General features: G+C 42.6%; 1 protein-coding gene across 1 annotated transcript in view; it reads left to right on the forward strand.

The window, feature by feature from the left end:
* Positions 1 to 2728: 2728 nt before the first annotated feature.
* The window catches only part of rxfp2b (relaxin family peptide receptor 2b), a 56090-nt gene continuing 33516 nt past the window's right edge, over positions 2729 to 25302 (forward strand). Inside the window, exons 1-6 of the mRNA XM_063017325.1 lie at positions 2729 to 2839; positions 3235 to 3316; positions 8190 to 8221; positions 11913 to 12036; positions 14465 to 14542; positions 15611 to 15716. Of these exons, the coding sequence (XP_062873395.1) occupies positions 2729 to 2839; positions 3235 to 3316; positions 8190 to 8221; positions 11913 to 12036; positions 14465 to 14542; positions 15611 to 15716 (533 nt within the window). The remainder of the gene's footprint in view (positions 2840 to 3234; positions 3317 to 8189; positions 8222 to 11912; positions 12037 to 14464; positions 14543 to 15610; positions 15717 to 25302) is intronic.

Raw genomic sequence — 25302 nt, forward strand, 5'->3', positions numbered from 1 at the left:
CCAAAAGCTCTGCTGTCTGAGGTGAAGTCATGAATGTAACCGAAGTGTAAAACATGACGTTAAAATTCCAATAAACAAACAAGGCTGTATTGTTAACTGTTATATAAAACAGATTATAGTTAAACATGGAAAAGCTGAACTGCACTAATAGAACCGACAGAGAGAGCTGTGTTAGATACTGAAGATCTGTAAATAATAATAATAATGTATTAGACCTTTATGTAGAGGACGTGGGAGTGTTTGATCGTCTGTAGTCTGGGTTATATAAACACGCGAGTGAGGACAGATCATCAGCAGCGTTCTGACTGAACGATTTTAAAACATTTAAACACTGAAAGCAGCCACGTAGTCGTAATTCTAGGCTTTTCGTTACAGCTGTGAAACAGGTGTGAAGACGTGAGTGCACCTTAGATCTTAAAATAAAATCCCATGAAATCTGTTATAACAGGAACAGAGAGGAACATTCAGGTATTGAACTATCAGCAATAAAACAAAACAACATGTTCGGTGCAGCGTACATACAGCCAGCTTTGTATTTACCAACAGGCATTTAGGACTGAGAGGAAAGGATGAAAAAAACTGAAAAGATAAAACAAATCTACATTTTAATTAAAATTGATCCCCTTTCAATTCAGATCAGTTCATTTGTTATAAATGGATATCACTGAAGAAGCACTTCTGTAAGTCACTTTAGATAAGAGTTTCTGCTAAATGCTGTAAATGTGAATGTAAATCAGGCCGTGGCTATAATAAAGGTTTAAAACAATCAGAGCCGTGATGTATCGGCCGGGAACAGGATGTATACGCATTTCACCTCCTCAGTAGGGCTGCAACCAGGAGTGTAACTAATGGAGGGGCGGGGGGGAAGGTGCACTGGGGCCCATGGCTGGTGGGGGCCCTCCACGACATGAATTAAACCCCCCACCGCACTGCCCCCCATTGCACTTGTCAGGTCGTTATTAAAATATTTTTGTTAAGTAAAATATTAAAAGGGAGTGAGTACCTTAAATGCATTCTGATATAGCATTTATATATGCAGATACATCATATACCGTATATATATATATATATGAAATTTGTTAAGGGGGACATTTGGTAATTTTTTTGCACTGGGGCCCATGAGCTCCTAGTTACGCCACTGGCTGCAACTATGGATTATTTTTGTAATCGAGTATTCTATGGATTATTCCAGCAATTAATCGAGTAATCGAATAAGAAATACTTTTGCTTTAATGAAGAGCAAAAATAAATACATATAAGAATAAATAAGACGCATCTCTTAAAACAAACTGCACATTTTTATTCCTAATATTAAAAGTTAATGTTTAAAGAGAACACTTCGAAATGCAAAAACAAATACATCAAAAATAAATCAAATGACTTTTAAAATGTATACAGGCAAACTAAAACTAAGGCATAAATAATAATAAACAATAATACATAAACATTGCCTCGAATCTGAGCAACCTTCAGAATTAAGTTTTAGCTACAGCTCACAGAACATAAAGCTTTAATATTTAGTTGGGAGGCTTTGTGGCATTTGTAGGAGGTTCAGTCAGGATTGTATCTGTCAGATGAGGTAGATTTGACGTTTGTGTGCATGTACGTGTGTGTTTGCCTAAACCTTCAAAAAAACATGTGGTGGTTGTGATGAAGAGAAGTCAGCATATCAACACGACGCTCTGATGTTGTGGATGTTGTTCTGAGTTTTCGTTTTTTTCAGCTTAAAATGATCTCAAACTTTCTGTGGTTTTCTCTGTCCAGTCTTGTCTGTTCACCCCTTAATATTTTCTCTCACTCCATTTTGCAGTCCGTGCTATCAAATATCGGCTGAGTCCTAAATCGCACTTGCATACTGAACAGTACGCAGGAGCAGCGAGCGTGTAAAATACGTAGTATTAATTGAACTGTACGCGAAAAGTACCCGGTTTAAGTCCTGTTAAGTTCTGTTTAAGTATGAGATTTAGGATGGAGCCCTCGGCTTCTTCACATCACCTGCTTACAGCATGAACGTGTTGTGCAGGAGTAAGTCGTCCGTGTGAAACACAGTGAGCTGTTATTACCTGTCCTGTTATGAATGTAACCAATAAGTTTGTTAGACATGACATTAAAATCCTAATAAAATAAATAAATAAAGGCTAAGAGGTGGCAGCTCTCTGCTCCTGTATTTCTTTAATCAACAATAATTAAGTTGCTGATTTTAAATCATGGGCTTCTCTTTGGTCAACTTCTAAACACTGAAAATAGGTCAATGGGAGAGGTCAGATAAAATAGCCAGACTTGTTGGGCTACAATGGAAAAAACCACACGTGTATCCAATCCTGTCAGCCAAAAATAGAGAAAACGAGGCTACACTGGGCAGAAGTGTATTTACTGACCCAAGCTTTTTGGTGTTAACAGTTCAGATGGGTGGTTATGCTATAGTGAGGGAGTTCCTGGCCACATTGGGCTTCCTTATATCAACCAAGCCTGGTTTAAGTGTCACAGAAGTCAAATCTGAGTATGAACTTAACTTATGACCACAAATTAACATCTTGTATACCTCTGACTTAATACTGCACCATGTCACAAAGCACAGGTCATCTGAAACTGGTTGAAGGAACATGACAGTGGGTTTGGTGTTATTTGATGATCTCTGAAGTCACCAGATCTGTATCTACTGTATTAAGATATCCATGAGATTTGATGTGATAGAAGAAGAGATTTGCAGGAGTTATTTGATGCCATTATGCCAGCATGGATTCAAATCTCAAAGGAAAGTTTCCAGCACTCCAAGAGCCGAGGCTGTTCCGAGAGCCGAGGAGACCCGCTCAGTATTAGTGTGGCGTTTCTAATGAAGGTCAGGGAGAAAAAATATCAAATTTTATTTCTTATTCCGCAGGTAATACTGACAGAACTTTATAAAACACGGGAGGAAACAGAAGGAGGATAAATCAGATCACTAATGAGTTCATGAAGATGGAGCTGGTGCTGCTGATAATGATCAGGCAGTGTCAGGGTGGATCTGGACTCAGTGGAGACCAATCAAAACTGATGCAGCGTTTCCTCGGGGCAGGAAGTCCTTAACACTTTCTGATATTGCTGCTTATCCTGGAGACCATTTTTTTTACTTTCCGTGGCTGAGGAGAATTTTAATGAGAGTGGAGTTATAAAGGAAAACTGAGACCTGAGCTTTTTCCTGCACAACGTGGTTCCAACACCAACCAATAAAACTCACTTGATTTTTTAACTCAGGAGCTTCAGGAGCAGCAGAAATACAGAGGATACCGGCACAGTCCTTCACTGAACGCTCTCATACAAGTCCCGAATTATTCTGGTGGGATGCTGGGGCATTTTTTTCATCTTCACTTCTTTAGAGGATGATAAATATGGAGATTTGGATGAGAACTGACTTTTATTATTGCTGCATACTTAGCAAATGCTATATAAAAAGATGATGTGTACCATGTAGGCTACAGTGTTTGTATGAAAATATATAAACAGATTCTTCCAAGGCTGGCGCTGGCCCCGGGTTTGAATCTCAGCAGCGCTATCAGCCGGCACACAGACATGATTAGCCCTGACTGAGGGTAGGGAAGGATTGGCGGCAGTGCCCTGTCCATTCCTGGTATTTCTCTCTTGCACCGTGTTTCCTGGTGGTACCAGACCTGCTGCTACCCTGACAACCAGACAATATAGGAATACAGCGGTAGCTTAAAACTTGACGTCAGTTGGTTCTGGGAATGGTGTTGAGTTTAAAAGACGTTGAGTTTTAAGGTTTTTTTGTCAATAAGGATGTTTGGGGAAACCTGTTAATGCGTCCATGGTCCTGTGGAGCTGCATATATTTTAGGCTAATGTAAAATAATGGGGCGGTTTTTGACACTGAAAATAACACAAATATAATATAAAAACACTGAAATACAATTCAAAATAGTAAAAAATTTATAAAAATAATGTGCACCTGCATTTTGGTTTTACTTCTTTATTGTTTCCTTACGCTTCTTAATCGTGAAGATGTGGCGGATTTTTTTGTGCTTAACTTGGAATGCCCAGCAAGCTCATGGTCATGTGTACAAATATTTTTGGCCATATAGTGTATGTTGAAGGCATCATAAATGAGTACATTTTAAATAATAATGCTCCTGTCCTCAGGGGTCCTTCTGTAATGAAATGTAGACACTGTTCCCCCCTCAATCTCAGCGACACCCAGTATCAGGGTCTGTCATGGTATGGGGCAGTGTCAGGGTCTGTCATGGTATGAGCTGTGTCAGTGTCAGGGTCTGTCATGGTATGGGGGTGTGTCAGTGTCAGGGTCTGTCATGGTATGAGCTGTGTCAGTGTCAGGGTCTGTCATGGTATGGGGGTGTGTCAGTGTCAGGGTCTGTCATGGTATGGGGGTGTGTCAGTGTCAGGGTCTGTCATGGTATGGGAGTGGGTCAGTGCCAGGGTCTGTCATGGTATGAGCTGTGTCAGTGCCAGGGTCTGTCATGGTATGGGAGTGGGTCAGTGCCAGGGTCTGTCATGGTATGGGAGTGGGTCAGTGTCAGGGTCTGTCATGGTATGGGGTTGTGTCAGTGCCAGGGTCTGTCATGGTATGGGGGCGTGTCAGTGCCAGGGTCTGTCATGGTATGGGGGTGTGTCAGTGCCAGGGTCTGTCATGGTATGGGGGTGTGTCAGTGCCAGGGTCTGTCATGGTATGGGAGTGGGTCAGTGCCAGGGTCTGTCATGGTATGGGGGTGTGTCAGTGTTAGGGTCTGTCATGGTATGGGGTGTGTCAGTGCCAGGGTCTGTCATGGTATGGGGGTGTGTCAGTGCCAGGGTCTGTCATGGTATGGGAGTGTGTCAGTGTCAGGGTCTGTCATGGTATGGGAGTGTGTCAGTGTCAGGGTCTGTCATGGTATGGGGGTGTGTCAGTGCCAGGGTCTGTCATGGTATGGGAGTGTGTCAGTGTCAGGGTCTGTCATGGTATGGGAGTGTGTCAGTGTCAGGGTCTGTCATGGTATGGGAGTGTGTCAGTGTCAGGGTCTGTCATGGTATGGGGGTGTGTCAGTGTCAGGGTCTGTCATGGTATGGGAGTGTGTCAGTGTCAGGGTCTGTCATGGTATGGGGGTGTGTCAGTACCAGGGTCTGTCATGGTATGGGGGTGTGTCAGTACCAGGGTCTATCATGGTATGGGGCTGTGTCAGTACCAGGGTCTATCATGGTATGGGGGCGTGTCAGTGCCAGGGTCTGTCATGGTATGGGAGTGGGTCAGTGCCAGGGTCTGTCATGGTATGGGGGTGTGTCAGTGCCAGGGTCTGTCATGGTATGGGGGTGTGTCAGTACCAGGGTCTATCATGGTATGGGGGCGTGTCAGTGCCAGGGTCTGTCATGGTATGGGAGTGGGTCAGTGCCAGGGTCTGTCATGGTATGGGAGTGTGTCAGTGCCAGGGTCTGTCATGGTATGGGGGTGTGTCAGTGTCAGGGTCTGTCATGGTATGGGGGTGTGTCAGTGTCAGGGTCTGTCATGGTATGGGGGTGTGTCAGTGCCAGGGTCTGTCATGGTATGGGGGGGTGTCAGTGTCAGGGTCTGTCATGGTATGGGGGGGGGTGTCAGTGTCAGGGTCTGTCATGGTATGGGGGTGTGTCAGTGTCAGGGTCTGTCATGGTATGGGGGGGTGTCAGTGCCAGGGTCTGTCATGGTATGGGGGTGTGTCAGTACCAGGGTCTATCATGGTATGGGGGGGTGTCAGTGTCAGGGTCTGTCATGGTATGGGGGGGGTGTCAGTGTCAGGGTCTGTCATGGTATGGGGGGGGTGTCAGTGTCAGGGTCTGTCATGGTATGGGGGTGTGTCAGTGTCAGGGTCTGTCATGGTATGGGGGGGTGTCAGTGCCAGGGTCTGTCATGGTATGGGGGTGTGTCAGTGCCAGGGTCTGTCATGGTATGGGGGTGTGTCAGTGTCAGGGTCTGTCATGGTATGGGGGGGTGTCAGTGCCAGGGTCTATCATGGTATGGGGGTGTGTCAGTACCAGGGTCTATCATGGTATGGGGGTGTGTCAGTGCCAGGGTCTGTCATGGTATGGGGCGTGTCAGTGCCCTTGGTAAAGGTCATTTACACATCTGTGATGCAGCATTAATGCAGAAAAGTACACTGAGATCTTAGAGCAACATGTGCTGCCTTCAAGACATCGTCTTTTCCAGGGACGTCCATGCAAAACCACCTGCTGCACTCATTACAAAGGCATGGCTGCAGAAGAACAGAGTATGGGTACTGGACTGGCCTGCATGCAGTCCTGACCTGTCCCCAATAGAGAATGTGTGGAGAATTTAGAAACAAAAAATGACCTGTACAGGTCTGACCACTGTGTGACTGAAAATCCTTGTAATCAGTCAGAGACTGATCTCACCAGTGATGTTATAAAAATGTCTACAGAAACACCGGCAGTTGTTTGGAACAGGATGTCAAACCAGCTGGTAACAAGGTGGCAAAGTGAGTAGAGCTGTCACCTCCCAGGGTGGGGAGGTCCAGCTTCTTTCCATGTAGTTTGCATGTTCTCCCTCTCACACACTCAGACTTTCAATATGACAATGACCCAAAGCATTTAGCCAAAACAACACTGGAGGTCTTGAGTAGCCCCGCCAAAGACCAGACCTGAATCCTTATCAAAAAGCTATAAAAATATGTGAGGATGGCAGTTCACTGTTGCTCACATCCAATCTGATGGAGCTTGTGTGTGAAGAGTGGAATAAACTGCCCAAATCCAGGCACACAAAGCTTTTATATACATATTTATAAAACCTGCAGCTGGGTGCAGTTATACCCATTTAAATCAAATCCACATCTCAATAAAGTGTGTAATGTTTATGTTTATTTAACATTTATTTTCCTCTTAGTGATTGCAGTTTTTATAAGTAAATGAGTTAAATTACGTGCCAAATCTTTACCCACTGACCTCTCTTACTCTTCAGGAGAGGGTTTTCACTAGATTTTGGAACATGGCCACAAGAAAACAATTCAACCATAAACCATTTATGTGAGAGCACTTAGTGCTTACAGCTGGCATTCTAGTTCGTCCCAGCCTCCAGGGGTTGGGGTCAGTGCTGCAGTCGCAGTTCTTCATGCCAAACTTAGCAAGCGAGTTTTTTATTAAGCTCACTCTGTACATGATGTCAATACTGTTCTAAAAGTTACCCAACTTTTTAAAACTGAAATTGAAGACAAATTATGACAAAAAAAGTTTCCTTTTATTATTTTTATTATGTGTGTATATTGTAGATGTTTGTATTAATTTTACATGTTTGTATCTATTGTACAGTAGATCTGTGTATTTATTGTAGTAGATGTTTGTATTTAATAGTAGATCTGTGTATTTATTGTAGTAGATGTTTGTATTTAATAGTAGATCTGTGTATTTATTGTAGATGTTTGTAATTATTGTACATGTTTGTATTTAATAGTAGATCTGTGCATTTTATTATTTCTCTTAAAAAAAAAAAAAATACTGTATTTGTGATGACCTTTTATTGATCTAAATAATGAATGCCCTTTTATTTCTGAGGTAGGTACAAACTATGCAAAACAATTTTGAGTTATGCCCAAATTGGCTGAAAAACCAGGCGTATAGCGCCAGTGACGTCAACCAGGCGAGGTGTATAGCGCCAGCGCCCTCTGCTGTTTAAAGTGAATATCGATTCATTTTACATGTCAAATCGATTTGAATCGTGGTGCATCATTACATCCCTAACACACACTGTAGCTTTACTATTTTCCTTCACCAGAACTAAGAACCTCAGGCCTTTAGAAACATCTGAGATCTGGATAAGGTGCACCTACGTGGCAGTAACCTTGGTCAGGTCGACCCATAAAGGGGTAGAAATTCCAATGCACTCATTGCGCCATTAAATATGATGGATTTGTACAGGACTGGCACCCTGACTGACATGGGCCAGCTTTCTGTTCACATCTGTGTGTGTGTATGTGTGTGTGTATTAAACACACAGTTATTAAAACAGACCATGCATTTTAAACTACAGTATTTAAAATTTAATGTGCTTGATCTGAGCATAGTATTGATTTATGCTAATCGTTCGCTAATAAAACTGGCAGAGAATTATAAAAACAAAAGATTTAAAGCATCAAACTAAAACAACTGAGAGGATTTTTCTGTGATCCACACACACACACACTTCACTTCACTTTATTGGGATTTTGTTGGGGGTGTTGTCAGAGGTTGTTCTGTCGATGTCCCTTTCCCCGGAGGTTACAGGTGTGCGGTCCCTCCCAGTGTCCCATCAGCATAAACACAATTTGCCTGAAATGGACCCCTTGAACAGCAGTGGTCATTGTCTCTTCACTTTACACTAAAATCTGTAATATTAAATAAATTGTTTTAGCTATGCCTTTCTAAACAAACAAAAAGACAACAGACAAATTAAATAAAGAAAAACAAATGGGCCCCTTGAACAGTGGTGGTTATTCTGTCCCTCTGTGTGTGTTTGTGTTTATGAGTGATGTTGTGTGTTGTAAGTGTTTGTGGCAGATTTTGATGCCTTGATGACCGATGTTCTCCCATTTAAAGCACTGTGGTTCAATGTCCATTAATGAGTTCCATCCAGCGCCAAACACGTTCCTGGTTTTGGTTTTATTAAGCCCCACCATGGAAAAAACCCTCTCTCATACCAGTCACCTTTGAAAAAAAATTAACCAAGGAAGCCTAATTACACTCCTACATAGTTTTGCAGTTATTAAGTTGCTCATGTCAATGGGCGTGTGCTGAATATTTCTTGTATATATATATATATATATATATATATATATATATATATATATACAGTGTATCACAAAAGTGAGTACACCCCTCACATTTCTGCAAATATTTCATTATATCTTTTCATGGGACAACACTATAGACATGAAACTTGGATATAACTTAGAGTAGTCAGTGTACAACTTGTATAGCAGTGTAGATTTACTGTCTTCTGAAAATAACTCAACACACAGACATTAATGTTTAAATAGCTGCAACATAAGTGAGTACACCCCACAGTGAACATGTCCAAATTGTGCCCAAATGTGTCGTTGTCCCTCCCTGGTGTCATGTGTCAAGGTCCCAGGTGTAAATGGGGAGCAGGGCTGTTAAATTTGGTGTTTTGGGTACAATTCTCTCATACTGGCCACTGGATATTCAACATGGCACCTCATGGCAAAGAACTCTCTGAGGATGTGAGAAATAGAATTGTTGCTCTCCACAAAGATGGCCTGGGCTATAAGAAGATTGCTAACACCCTGAAACTGAGCTACAGCATGGTGGCCAAGGTCATACAGTGGTTTTCCAGGACAGGTTCCACTCGGAACAGGCTTCGCCAGGGTCGACCAAAGAAGTCGAGTCCACGTGTTCGGCGTCATATCCAGAGGTTGGCTTTAAAAAATAGACACATGAGTGCTGCCAGCATTGCTGCAGAGGTTGAAGACGTGGGAGGTCAGCCTGTCAGTGCTCAGACCATACGCCGCACACTGCATCAACTCGGTCTGCATGGTCGTCATCCCAGAAGGAAGCTGATGCACAAGAAAGACCGCAAACAGTTTGCTGAAGACAAGCAGTCCAAGAACATGGATTACTGGAATGCCCTGTGGTCTGACGAGACCAAGATAAACTTGTTTGGCTCAGATGGTGTCCAGCATGTGTGGCGGCGCCCTGGTGAGAAGTACCAAGACAACTGTATCTTGCCTACAGTCAAGCATGGTGGTGGTAGCATCATGGTCTTGGGCTGCATGAGTGTTGCTGGCACTGGAGAGCTGTGGTTCATTGAGGGAAACATGAATTCCAACATGTACTGTGACATTCTGAAACAGAGCATGATCCCCTCCCTTCGAAAACTGGGCCTCATGGCAGTTTTCCAACAAGATAACGACCCCAAACACAACCTCCAAGATGACAACTGCCTTGCTGAGGAAGCTGAAGGTAAAGGTGATGGACTAAACCCAATTGAGCACCTGTGGCGCATCCTCAAGTGGAAGGTGGAGGAGTTCAAGGTGTCTAACATCCACCAGCTCCGTGATGTCATCATGGAGGAGTGGAAGAGGATTCCAGTAGCAACCTGTGCAGCTCTGGTGAATTCCATGCCCAGGAGGGTTAAGGCAGTGCTGGATAATAATGGTGGTCACACAGAAATATTGACACTTTGGGCACAATTTGGACATGTTCACTGTGGGGTGTACTCACTTATGTTGCCAGCTATTTAGACATTAATGGCTGTGTGTTGAGTTATTTTCAGAAGACAGTAAATCTACACTGCTATACAAGTTGTACACTGACTACTCTAAGTTATATCCAAGTTTTATTTCTATAGTGTTGTCCCATAAAAAGATATAATAAAATATTTGCAGAAATGTGAGGGGTGTACTCACTTTTGTGATACACTGTATATACAATGTCAAACATGACTGGGTCTTGGGGCATAGGGATGTCCATCAACTGGTAGTCCAGGAACTCCTCACCCAGCAACAAGAAATTCTATTTTCTGATTGGCTGAGAAATTCTATTTTCTGATTAGCCGATAGGTCGCTAATTCAAGACGGCTGTATGAGCGCAGAGTAGTCTGCCTTTGACTCGTTTGTAGGATAGGATATAGTCATTTCTGTGCGGTGAAGTTAATCATTTCTCAGCGTGAGAAATACCATGTGGGGCGTGTGAGCTTGTTGAAATGCGTGTGTCTCACGCTCAATGCGTGAGACTTGAGAGCCCTGATACTAAGTGAGGCCTGCTGTTCTGTAGATGTTTGTCTGAGCTTTTTATGGCTTTCTGGATGAATCACCACTGAATTTTTAAAGGATGTTTTTGTTAAGTCATCCACTTCTGGGAAATTTACCACTTTTATTATTATTATTATTATTATTATTTTTATTATTCTTGCATTGCAGACACTAAACCTATGGCAGGGTAAAGTATGCTTGACTGTGAATAGTGTTACCTGTGTGTGTGTTTTTTTGACCTTCTGACCGTCAGGAAATAGTTCTTTTAAGCGTGAGATGACTGCTTAGGTTTTCTGTTTAACCTGTTAAAAGCAACCACTCTTCCATGTACTTTTTAATGCATGTCCAAGCATTTGGCTGTGTAGTATACACCGATCAGGCATAACATTATGACCACCTTCCTAATATTGTGTTGGTCCCCCTTTCGCTGCCCCAATATTAACAAACTACACTGTGTATTCTGACACCCTTTCTATCAGAACCAGCATTAACTTCTTCAGTAATTTGAGCTACAGTAGCTCGTCTGTTGGATCAGACCAGATCAGGCCAGTTTTTGCTCCCAACATGCATCAGTGAGCCTTGGCCGCCCATGACCCTGTCACCGGTTTACCACTGTTTCTTCCTTGGGCCACTTTTGATAGATACTGAGGCTGTTACTTCAGCTCCTGTGCATTGTGGGGTCAAAAAGCTCATCCTGGTGTACATGCATCTCTTTTGCAGGTAAACGATGCACACTTGGAGAAAGCAGGATTGTCCAACCAGCCGATCTTCTTCCATTGCTTTGTCGTCCAGTTTCAGTGCCTGTCTGCCCATTGCAGGGGCATTTTGACTGGCCTGTAACAACAAAGCATTATACACACAGGGTTTAATTATGTGTGTTACGACACATTTACATCATCACAGGATTAAAATGATCTATAATTTGAGCAACAGTAGCTCCTTTGCCATAGTCTTTATTTCCTTTGGCATCAGTGAGTCTTGGCCGCCCAACAACCTGTTAGTGGTTCATGACTGTGTTAACAATAATATGTAAATATTGCTTGTCTGTGTGTATGTATCTTCATACATATTCATATGAAACTAAGAGCACTCTTGAGTATTGGGCAGCTGAATTTGACGCCCCATTATGGTGATTTGTATGTAAACGACAATGTGTGTGTATGTGTGTGTTTCAGCGGCAGGGTTGGATGGTACTCAGCTGCAGCCTGAGATCTGCCCGCTCGGACACTTCCCGTGTGGAAACGTGAGTGTGTGTCTGCCGCAGCTGTTGCACTGTAACGGCCATGAAGACTGTCCGAACGGAGCCGACGAGGAGCACTGTGGTGGGTACACACACACACACACACACACACACACACACACACACACTCCTGATCCATCACACTCTACGAGATTAGTCCTGACAGTAGTAAGATTCAAACTGTTTATGTTCTTTTTCTGTATTTAAATGATAGTGATGTGATAGACGTCTGTTGTATGTGTTGTATGTGGTAACATCTGGGTCAAAAATATAAATACACCCCCCTAATATTTGCTTTTATGTTTCTTTGCTCTTCTCATCTGGATCAGCTGCTTTTAATAGCCATTAACCAGCTTCAGGCACAATAAACAGACGACCCACAAAACACATTAATAATATTCATAGTAAGTTTGAGCTTTAAAAGTTAATTCCAATATTTTATTTTATCCAAATTTGGAGGGGGGCAGAGCCGATGGGTAGGACTGTGGCCTCACAGCAAGAAGGTCCTGGATTCGATCCCCAGGTGGGGCAGTTTGGGTCCTTTCTGTATGAAGTTTGCATGTTCTCCCTGTGTCTGTGTGGGTTTGTTCCCAAGGTCCAAAGATGCAAGTGAGGTGAACTGGAGATACAAAATTGTCCATGACTGTGTTTGATATAACCTTGTGAACTGATGAATCTTGTGTAATGAGTAACTACCTGTCCTGTCATGAATGTAACCAAAGTGTAAAACATGACCTTAAAATCCTAATAAAATAATAACAATTGCTGAAGTGTTTATTTATTCATGAAGGTCTGATGTGCAATATTTCAGTTAATCACAAAGATGTTTAATAGAGTTGATGTGCACAAAGCAGCTCTATAAAAATATGAAAAAAATCTACAGTTTTTTTAATTGGATGTTCAACAAGCTCTTGGCCAGCTCTCCAAATACGTTTGGCCATATAGTGGACATATAGTGAACAGCATCTCAAATTTAGCACAAGTTTTTAGTTATAGCAATGATGACGTGTATTGTTTATCAAAAACAGCCTTGTGAGGTTCTCGTGGCGTTTACAGTCGGAGCCAGAAACCATCCAGACGCAGCCGGCTGTATTTAATCCTCATGTTGGATTACAAGTCTGTGCTGAAAGTTCTGGACCGTATTTTTCTGAGATACGGTTTCGTAAAGGTCGAGTTTATAATTCACATGAGTTCATCTCAGTCAGTCCTCGGCTGTATGTGAACCAGATGTAGCGACACTCGGCTATCGTTCATGTTGTGTTTGGGAGAGCTAATGCTAATCAGATGCAGAAACTGTGGAATGATGTTTAGCGCTGTAAAATATTGCTTAGTTTTGACATTAGAGTGTGTGTGTGGGTCAAGGTCAAAAGTTTAATACATGTGTATTTGACATACATCAGCCATAACATTAAAACCACCTCCTGGTTTCTACACTCACTGTCTATTTTATCAGCTCCACTTACCACATAGAAGCACTTTGTAGTTCTACAATTACTGACTGTAGTCCATCTGTTTCTCTACATACTTTTTTAAGCTGCTTTCACCCTGTTCTTCAATAGTCAGGACTAGGGATGCATTAATACCATTTTTTACAAGTACATGTATTTTTGTACTTGCCGATACCGATACCAATACCTATTGGATCAGATATCTGACGTGCTAGAAAACTCGATCCGGTCGCCGAGTGCTCGGCGAGCCGGTCGGATCGAGTTGTTGGATAGTTCACACTTAGCGATCGAGAGCCGAGTTTTGATTGCCGAGCGAATGCCGAGTTGCTCCTGAGCCGGCAAATCTAGCGCTGACCAGTCGCCGAGCGAAAATCAGGGCAGAAATCGTGTAGTGTGAACTAGGCATAACGCAGCAACGTGCACTAGGCACACGGTATCGGATGTTTGGTATCGGAGCCTCGTTTGCGAGTACGAGTTAATGAGCACGGTATCGGGCAAATACTCAATACCAGTATCGGTACTCATGCATCTCTAGTCAGGACCCCCACAGAACCACTACAGAGCAGGTATTATTTGGGTGGTGGATCATTCTTAGCACTGCAGTGACAATGACATGGAGGTGGTGTGTTAGTGTGTGTTGTGCTGGGACGCGGTACACGGGGGCCCTATGGGCAGCGTCCTGTGACCACTGATGAAGGTCTAGAAGATGAGGTCTAGAAGACCAACTCCAACTGCAGCAATAGATGAGCGATCATCTCTGACTTTACATCTACAAGGTGGACCAACTAGGTAGGAGTGTCTAATAGAGTGGACAGTGAGTGGACATGGTATTTAAAACCTCCAGCAGCACTGCTGTGTCTGATCCACTCATACCAGCACAACACACACTAACACACCACCACCATGTCAGTGTCACTGCAGTGCTGAGAATGATCCACCACCTAAATAATACCTGCTCTGCTACACCGTACACGTATCTGCATCTGTACGTGTCTGACCTTTATATGTATGGACTATTAAACCGTTCACACCACATTACTAATCTTCTCTTTGTCTCTGCAGGTGATAACAGCGGCTGGGCAGATTTCTTTGACCGGACGATCAAAAGACCTTTTCCCCTCGACGTGCCCACTGACTGCTGTAAGACCACGTAACCTCATTTACCACTTTTATTATAACATTCGGCCGGGCGTTTACCTGGACAGTGATTGGCTGGTCTGAGTTGGGGAGGCTGTAGGGATTCCTCATAACTGCGGCAGTGACATCACTGTTTTTTATTTGTATAATTAATTTTGTTCATTTCATTTTCACCAACACCTTGACCTGGTCAGGGTTGCTGTAGGTCCGGTAGGATGAACAGAAATACGCCCCAGACAGTGAGCCAATCCATCACCAGGCTTTGGGCATTCCCCTTCTCAGACAAAGCCAATCGTAAAGTCAATAGGACCTGCTAAGATTCTAACCTGGATCACGATGGTGGTGGGCTTGTGTAATAGACCGCTGTGCCACCCCAACCACCTGTGACATCACTGTGTCTGTAAAATTATTAATAATTATTAATTAATTATTATTGGCATTTCTATAGTAAATCATGGGCTTTCTCTGTAATGCTGCTACAGACTGGAAGTGGCTCAGTGGGTAGCACTGTTGCCTTACACCAAGAAGGTCCTGGGTTCGATTCCTGGGTGGAATGGTCTGGGCCCTTTTTGTGTGTAGTTTGCATGTTCTCCCCATGTCTGCATGTTTTTTTTTCCCAAAGACATGCAGTCAGGCCAGTTGAAGCTACTAGAAATAGCCCTAGTGTGTGTGTGTGTGTGTGTGTGTGTGTGTGTGTGTGTGTGTCCTATAATGGACTGGCGACCCCTACGATGTGTTTTCCACCTTTTGCCAAATGTTTGAGACCCACCGTGACCTTGACCACGATAAATCAATAAAACAGACAGTAGATGATAAATCTCTGCATGTTCCAGGCACGGTGATGTACTTAGTCCAGCTGTTCTGTTTTTCGTCTTGCAGATGTTTTAAAGTAAAACCGTGTAAACTCTTCAAAGCTTGGACATTTAAAAACAGCCCCTTGTTGTAGGCGGGCTGGAACTGAATCAGTAATAAAAAGACTGAACAAAACCCTGATTTAATAATAATAATTGTTTGTTATTCTCTGCACTTGATTGTGATTCTCTGGTTTTCTTCTTTATCTGTGTCTCACAGTGCTGCAGCACTTCCCGACTCGGTGCCAGTGCATCGAACTGGATCTCCAGTGTGTGCGCATCGCTCTGACGTCCATCCCGCTCATGTCAGCTAATGTGACGTCCTTGTAGGTGTCCTTCATCTTTAATTTGTGCTTGACGCTATAATAACTCTGAGCTCCACTGAGTTACAGATAAACGTTACTTACAGTGACCACGAGGTTCATTTCTGCATGACGAACCGCTTTTTAGTTCTGAAATGACATTGGACTCATGCTGATGAACATAGCATCACTGTCTATCTATCTATCTATCTATCTATCTATCTATCTATCTATCTATCTATCTATCTATCTATCTATCTATCTATCTATCTAGCTGGCTGTCCATCTGTCTGTCTGTCTATCTATGTATCTGTCTATGTGTCTATCTATCTATCTATCTATCTATCTATCTATCTATCTATCTATCTATCTATCTATCTATCTATCTATCTATCTATCTATGTCTGTCTGTTTATCTGTCTGTCTGTCTGTCTGTCCATCTATCTGTCTGTATCTATTTGTCTGTTTGTATATCTGTCTGCCCGTCTATCTATCTATTTATCTGTCTGTCTGTCTGTCTGTCTGTCTGTCTGTCTGTCTGTCTGTCTATCTATCTATCTATCTATCTATCTATCTATCTATCTATCTATGTCTGTCTGTTTATCTGTCTGTCTGTCTGTCTGTCTGTCCATCTATCTGTCTGTATCTATTTGTCTGTTTGTATATCTGTCTGCCCGTCTATCTATCTATTTATCTGTCTGTCTGTCTGTCTGTCTGTCTGTCTGTCTATCTATCTATCTATCTATCTATCTATCTATCTATCTATCTATCTATGTCTGTCTGTTTATCTGTCTGTCTGTCTGTCTGTCTGTCCATCTATCTGTCTGTATCTATTTGTCTGTTTGTATATCTGTCTGCCCGTCTATCTATCTATTTATCTGTCTGTCTGTCTGTCTGTCTGTCTGTCTGTCTGTCTATCTATCTATCTATCTATCTATCTATCTATCTATCTATCTATCTATCTATCTACAGTGTATCACAAAAGTGAGTACACCCCTCACATTTCTGCAGAAATTTAAGTATATCTTTTCATGGGACAACACTGACAAAATGACACTTTGACACAATGAAAAGTCGTCTGTGTGCAGCTTATATAACAGTGTAAATTTATTCTTCCCTCAAAATAACTCAATATACAGCCATTAATGTCTAAACCACCGGCAACAAAAGTGAGTACACCCCTTAGTGAAAGTTCCTGAAGTGTCAATATTTTGTGTGGCCACCATTATTTCCCAGAACTGCCTTAACTCTCCTGGGCATGGAGTTTACCAGAGCTTCACAGGTTGCCACTAGAATGCTTTTCCACTCCTCCATGACGACATCACGGAGCTGGCGGATATTCGAGACTTTGCACTCCTCCACCTTCCGCTTGAGGATGCCCCAAAGATGTTCTATTGGGTTTAGGTCTGGAGACATGCTTGGCCAGTCCATCACCTTTACCCTCAGCCTCTTCAATAAAGCAGTGGTCGTCTTAGAGGTGTGTTTGGGGTCATTATCATGCTGGAACACTGCCCTGCGACCCAGTTTCCGGAGGGAGGGGATCATGCTCTGCTTCAGTATTTCACAGTACATATTGGAGTTCATGTGTCCCTCAATGAAGTTTAACTCCCCAACACCTGCTGCACTCATGCAGCCCCAGACCATGGCATTCCCACCACCATGCTTGACTGTAGGCATGACACACTTATCTTTGTACTCCTCACCTGATTGCCGCCACACATGCTTGAGACCATCTGAACCAAACAAATTAATCTTGGTCTCATCAGACCATAGGACATGGTTCCAGTAATCCATGTCCTTTGTTGACATGTCTTCAGCAAACTGTTTGCGGGCTTTCTTGTGTAGAGACTTCAGAAGAGGCTTCCTTCTGGGGTGACAGCCATGCAGACCAATTTGATGTAGTGTGCGGCGTATGGTCTGAGCACTGACAGGCTGACCCCCCACCTTTTCAATCTCTGCAGCAATGCTGACAGCACTCCTGCGCCTATCTTTTAAAGACAGCAGTTGGATGTGACGCTGAGCACGTGCACTCAGCTTCTTTGGACGACCAATGCGAGGTCTGTTCTGAGTGGACCCTGCTCTTTTAAAACACTGGATGATCTTGGCCACTGTGCTGCAGCTCAGTTTCAGGGTGTTGGCAATCTTCTTGTAGCCTTGGCCATCTTCATGTAGCGCAACAATTCGTCTTTTAAGATCCTCAGAGAGTTCTTTGCCATGAGGTGCCATGTTGGAACTTTCAGTGACCAGTATGAGAGAGTGTGAGAGCTGTACTACTAAATTGAACACACCTGCTCCCTATGCACACCTGAGACCTAGTAACACTAACAAATCACATGACATTTTGGAGGGAAAATGACAAGCAGTGCTCAATTTGGACATTTAGGGGTGTAGTCTCTTAGGGGTGTACTCACTTTTGTTGCCGGTGGTTTAGACATTAATGGCTGTATATTGAGTTATTTTGAGGGAAGAATAAATTTACACTGTTATATAAGCTGCACACAGACTACTTTTCATTGTGTCAAAGTGTCATTTTGTCAGTGTTGTCCCATGAAAAGATATACTTAAATATCTGCAGAAATGTGAGGGGTGTACTCACTTTTGTGATACACTGTATCTATTTAGCCATGCTGCGTTCAGCAAATCAGATTAACCATTCTTTGCTTTGCTTAAAGTTAAACACACAGTTAAGGTCAGAAATATACATGTATGTAATGCAGTCAACTTCAACTTTTTTTCTAGTCTATTTCACTGGTTGGCACAAAATGTAAAGCTAATCAGAGCACCTGCAATAACCAAGTCTTCTCAAAAAAAGAAAAGACAGGAAACCCAGAACAAAACGAGAACGGCAATGCATGAGTGGCACCTCACCCACTCAACTGGTGGGTTCAAACGTGGGTCTGTTAAGCTGTAATCCTCTGTGGTTCCCTCATGATGGATGAAAAATGCCTAAACATCGGCAGAGTTCCCAGAAAATGCAGAAAACTGGACCGGTGATAGCTAGCACTGTTACTGAAGAGGCTTGGAGAAGGTTAGCACAGATAACAATAGCTCCCTGTGGGTGAAGCAACAATAAACAAGAGTGTTTCAAGAAGGACAAACAATTGCTTTGACCATAAGTGATTTTCTTCCTTATTTTCTTACATGTTGAGTGGGATTTGTATTTCCTACTGATTGTAAAGTCTCAAATTATTTATGCGTGGCTTTGGCTCTGTCTCGCACAGGTTTTGTCTTTGTGGTGGTTGTACCTGTCCTTGGTGATGTATGAGGTAGACATACGAAGCTTTTAGGTCTGTTTTTGTTGACCGGGGTTGTGAAGGTGCATTGGAATGCAGTTTTGACTGAAGGGGAACATAGACAGTAACTGACACCTTCACCACAGAAATAATGTGGATTACAGAGTGCTTCCACTGGCTATTTGTTGTAGATGATTTTATAAACCAGACGTTTGCTCTGGCTGGTTTAAGTCTGGGTTTACAAGAACTGTTTTCTTGTGTGAGAGGTGGAATGGCATCAGTTCACTTCATTCTGGCTTGTTGGCTTTTTATGTCTTTTTTGTCAAAGGGGCACAGTTATGTTGGAACAGGAAATGGCCTTCCTTAAACTGTTGCTACAAAGTCAAAAGCATATCATTTATTTGGTACAATTGATGATCTTAGCAAGGATGCTGTCCGTGGTTCTGGAGTTACCTTGTTTGGAAAAGGTTTCCACATGTTGAGCCAAAAGTTTACATACACCTGTAAGAGACGTGTGTGTCAGGTCAGTCTTAGGATTTTAGCTTATTCTGTAACTGCTCGTTTTCTTTGACTGGATAAACACGTACTGTACGTCTTTGCATTAAATGTTTATAATTCTCGGTAGTTCTTAAGTCTTATGACAGATGCGACTCCAGGAATGTGCGTTAGCTTTAATACTAATAGAGGTTAGGCCTAACATAAAGAACTGCATGCAGCACTACTGTGTGTCAAGAGGTCTCAACTAGCAACGGGGGGTAGATTACTCTAGCCAGCCGGACACATTTCCTCTGAGTGTATGCAATCCATGTTAAAAATCAACGACACTTCAAACAGAAATGAATCAGCAGTGAATCGTCTAGCACAGCATTTGTCAACACATTTTGTGCATGATTTTTACCCAGGCAGCACAAACAATGCATCAAAATGAAACGAATTATGCCTAATTAATAAAAATGCTGGCAATCTGGTCCCACCGTGGTTTACAAGATGTAACATAAAGCCTCCACTGTTTATTTTGTGTTTGTTTCTGTTCAAATGTGTTGATTTGAGGGCGCCCAGGTGGCGCAGTGGGATATTCCGCTACCACCCCGGCGCCGAAACTTGGTTCGAAACTTGGTGTTGCCATCGGTCGGCTGGGCGCCATCTGGCGGGCATAATTGGCAGTGCCTGCAGCAGATAATAATTGGCCACCGTATCTGCAGGGTGGGTGCCGGACTGTGTGTGGGTGGATGGGCGCTTCATATGCTGTGTAAGGACCCTGATTGGCAGAAGAGAGAAGAGGATGGCGGTGCATGTGTCGGAAGAGGCGTGTACAGCGGCGTGCTCTCCTCGGATGCAATCTGCTATCTCTCAGCAGCGGAAGACAAAATTCAGTGTGCTAAATCGGGAGGAAAATGGGAAGAAAATGCATTAAAAAATAAAGAATTTCTTGATTTGATTATTGTTTTTCTCTGCAACCCATTTTTTGGCTCACGACCCTCGGGTGAAAAACCCTGGACTAGCAAACAAACTAGAGAGGTGGACTAGGCGGTTGTTTATGCTGGTACTAGGGATCCTTGGAGACGAGTCAGATCAAGTCTCTTTAGCTATTTTCTAATCAAATGACCTGCTGGGTAAATAAAATAATAAAATGAGCATGAAGTGCCAGTTCTTGTTGGAAATTGGGGAGAGAATTCTGCTCTGTTTAGCTTTAAGTAATAGTTCTGGATTGACAAACCCCGTGTTGCTGATTGTATGTGTCTTGTATTATTTAAATCAGGAAATTTCACATTGCCGTCACACCCACTGTTCTCCGGCAGCTGATGCCAGCAGAGCCAGCGGTGTGCCATACTCAGAGAAGTGGTACCTCTTCTGTCTAGGATTGGGTATATCAGTCAGACTGCGCTGCACTTTGCCTGCAGCTCTGTTAGATCCTGTGATTGCTTTGGTGCGAGAGTGTTTTTGTCGCATTATTATCATAGACAGGTCATGTCTGTGTCCTGTCTTTTTGGAGTTTGCATGTTATTCCCGTGTCTGTGTGGGTTTCCTCCAGGAGCTCCGGTTTCCTCCCGCAAGTACAAAGATGTGTAAGGTGAATTGGAGATACAAAACTGACCCTGATGGTGTTTGACATTAACCCTAAACAGATGAATCATGGGTAACCGTAACTACAGTTCCTGTCATGAATAGAACCAAAGTGTAAAACATGACCTTAAAATGCTAATAAATGTATTAATAAATTATACTGGAACAGGATGGAAAATATCCACATCATTTTACTAAAAAAATAACTGAGGGTATGTCTCAACTCAGTGGGCTGAGCTCTTATGTGTCTTGATTTGCTTTCAATTCAAATCAACCATCAGCTGTGGGAGCTAACAGACCAACAGTGTTAATCCAACAATGAAGTAATTGTCATCTATTGGTGATTGGTTAACCAGTTAATGACAAATTTACGATCAAACTAAAAACAGTGATAGACAGTTGTTGTACATTTTGCAAAGCAAGTCGCCAGATCGATGCACCACACTGGGGTTAATGCACTTATTGAGGTTGTGTAGACCTGCTGGTATTTTTACCAACTGGAAACTCAACAAGAGGTAAAATTCATCCTTCTGCACATTTACCTTTATAATAATAATTGTTTTCAATGCGCTCTGTTCTCTCGTGGTGCGTTTAGTGTTGCATCTTATGACCTCATGTCATGTGTTTGGTTTGTTTAGATGGTTGGTGTTCATACATATAACTAATCACACCAGAATGTGTTTATAAACAGACAGAAACCCGCCAGTTCATGTGGTCACACCAGAGTTCGAAAGGGCGCCTTCACACTGACTGTAACAAACCGCAGTAACAATGTTCTAATCAAACCGAAGCTGAAAGATATATAAACACAATCGGTAGCTTTGTAAGCAAGCAAACACAGGCAGCTACAGGAAGCCAGTGAAGACAGCGCAGCGGTGGGGTGATGTTGCACCTTTTGACCTCAGCTCTATAAGAGCTCAGCTTTATAAAGTCTGGAGAGTGGGAGATGGGTATGTACTGTAGTTCTTCATGATCAGACAGGCCAAAACTAGGAGCAGTCGTTAGTTCATTCATCCCGTTTCGCTCGTCTGTAAATGTTACGTTTATTAGTCCTGATTTACTTTTTGGTTTGACTGCTGGCTTCCCGTCATGACTGTGAACAGTGTGAACTCTTCTCCTGGTTGTTGTTATTACAGCTAAAACACTCGAATCATCTACAATCACAGCTGTCCTGAGGTTTAAGTCTCACAAAGACTTCCATTAAACAGAAATAATAACAAAAAACATTGTATTGAAGTCAGATTTAGTTTTGAAAGATCATGTGAGGAGATGATGGAATCCTCCAGGACTGTTTAGTCCACTCAGGTTGGAAAAAACTACCCACTCGACCCTGTATGTACTGACTGAGGACTGAAGTCTCGGTGAAACCTTGTGTGTCATCTTAAATGCTGCCATCCCTAAGGTGCCTCTTTAAAACAGAAATAGACTTGCTGAAATCACAGACTGCTCCAGCTCTTAAAGTGTGGATTTCACTGCTAGCTTTTATACATCAGGCATCTTCAATTATCGTCCTCAACATCCTCCTCGGGCGCTCCTCCAGCTCCTTGTGCTGAGAGAGAGCCAGAGAGAGAGAGAGAGAGAGAGCTTCCTGTTATTGCGGTTTATTGGCAAAGCATGCCATTGATATTGACAGCTGGGATTTAAATCAGTTGATAACTTTTCTGTTCAACTATTTTTTGGGTTCTGGGGTGGCATCAACCCAAGAGATATTTAGTTCTAAAGGAGTTATTCAAGTCCTGAGCAGCCAGTCTGAGCGGTCCGGGTCCTTTCTGTGTAGAGTTTGCATGTTCTCCCCGTGTCTGTGTGGGTTACCTCCGGGTGCTCCTGTTTCCTCCCATAGTGAGAAGAAGTCCTGAGCAGCCAGTCTGTATGGACTAGTTCGGGGTTTTTCAAACCCTGAGTTGCCACCCTTGGTTTGGTCGTGAACCAAAAAAATGGGTCACAGAGAAAAATATTAATACTGTAATTAAAAAACGAATTTTAACAGGTACATGAACACAAAATTAATTTGTAAATGAGCGCCCCCTTGTGGAGGCTTTATGTTACATGGTGTAAACCACAGAGAACCAGATTGGTCTTTTTTATGAAGTATATTTTGTTTTGTGGCATTGTTTGTGTTCACAGTAAAATCATGGACCAAACATGGGTCACTTCTATTTCTTCCTTTAAGTCCCTACTAACAGTATTTTTGTTCCTCCTCTCCTGTAAAGCGACCGTAAGACTGAAAGGCGATATATATATATATACAGTGCCTTGCAAAAGTATTCAGCCCCCTTGAACTTTTCAACCTTTTGCCACATTTCAGGCTTCAAACATAATGATATGAAATTGTAATTTTTTGTGAAGAATCAACAACAAGTGGGACACAATCGTGAAGTGGAACGAAATTTATTGGATATTTTAAACTTTTTTTAGAAATAAAAAACTAAAAAAGTGAGGCGTGCAATGTTATTCAGCCCCTTTACTTTCAGTGCAGCAAACTCACTCCAGAAGTTCAGTGAGGATCTCTGAATGATCCAATGTTGACCTAAATGACTGATGGTGATAAATAGAATCCACCTGTGTGTAATCAAGTCTCCGTATAAATGCACCTGCTCTGTGACAGTCTCAGAGTTCTGTTTAAAGCGCAGAGAGCATCATGAAGACCAAGGAACACACCAGGCAGGTCCGAGATACTGTTGTGGAGAAGTTTAAAGCCGGATTTGGATACAAAAAGATTTCCCAAGCTTTAAACATCTCAAGGAGCACTGTGCAAGCGATCATATTGAAATGGAAGGAGTATCAGACCACTGCAAATCTACCAAGACCCGGCCGTCCCTCTAAACTTTCAGCTCAAACAAGGAGAAGACTGATCAGAGATGCAGCCAAGAGGCCCATGATCACTCTGAATGAACTGCAGAGATCTACAGCTGAGGTGGGAGACTCTGTCCATAGGACAACAATCAGTCGTACACTGCACAAATCTGGCCTTTATGGAAGAGTGGCAAGAAGAAAGCCATTTCTCAAAGATATCTATAAAAAGTCACCTGGGAGACACACCAAACATGTGGAAGAAGGTGCTCTGGTCAGATGAAACCAAAATCGAACTTTTTGGCCACAATGCAAAACGTTATGTTTGGCGTAAAAGCAACACAGCTCATCACCCTGAACACACCATCCCCACTGTCAAACATGGTGGTGGCAGCATCATGGTTTGGGTCTGCTTTTCTTCAGCAGGGACAGGGAAGATGGTTAAAATTGATGGGAAGATGGATGGAGCCAAATACAGGACCATTCTGGAAGAAAACCTGTTGCAGTCTGCAAAAGACCTGAGACTGGGACGGAGATTTATCTTCCAACAAGACAATGATCCAAAACATAAAGCAAAATCTACAATGGAATGGTTCACAAATAAACGTATCCAGGTGTTAGATTGGCCAAGTCAAAGTCCAGACCTGAATCCCATCGAGAATCTGTGGAAAGAGCTAAAAACTGCTGTTCACAAACGCTCTCCATCCAACCTCACTGAGCTCGAGCTGTTTTGCAAGGAAGAATGGGCAAAAATTTCTGTCTCTCGATGTGCAAAACTAATAGAGACATACCCCAAGCGACTTGCAGCTGTAATCGCAGCAAAAGGTGGCGCTACAAAGTATTAACGCAAGGGGGCTGAATAATATTGCACGCCCCACTTTTCAGTTTTTTATTTCTAAAAAAAGTTTAAAATATCCAATAAATTTCGTTCCACTTCACGATTGTGTCCCACTTGTTGTTGATTCTTCACAAAAAATTAAAATTTCATATCGTTATGTTTGAAGCCTGAAATGTGGCAAAAGGTTGAAAAGTTCAAGGGGGCTGAATACTTTTGCAAGGCACTGTATATATATATATATATATATATATATATATATATTGTATTATTATTATTGAATAACTGGACTAGATGACTGTGTGTGGAGCTCAGAACCAGAATGTAGGTTCATGTGTGTAGGTGTGTTTGTGTAGGCTTGTGTGTATGTGTGTATTTTTGTGTGTGTATGTACATGTGTGTGTATATATGTGTGTGTGTGTAGGTGTGTGTTTGTATGTGTGTGTGTGTGTGTGTTTGTGCAGGCTTGTGTGTGTATAAATGTGCGTGTGTTTGTGTGCTTTTGTGTGTGTAGACTTGTAGGTGTGTGTTTGTGTTAGTAGGTGTGTACATGTGTGTACATGCATGTGTGTTTCTGTGTGTGTTTATGTAGGCTTGTGTGTGTGTGTGTGTGTGTTTGTGTGTGTAGACATGTAGGTGTGTGTGTGTTTGTGTTAGTAGGTGTGTACATGTGTGTACATGCATGTGT

The sequence above is a fragment of the Trichomycterus rosablanca genome, chromosome 20 (assembly GCF_030014385.1).
Source record: "Trichomycterus rosablanca isolate fTriRos1 chromosome 20, fTriRos1.hap1, whole genome shotgun sequence".
NCBI lineage: Eukaryota > Metazoa > Chordata > Actinopteri > Siluriformes > Trichomycteridae > Trichomycterus > Trichomycterus rosablanca.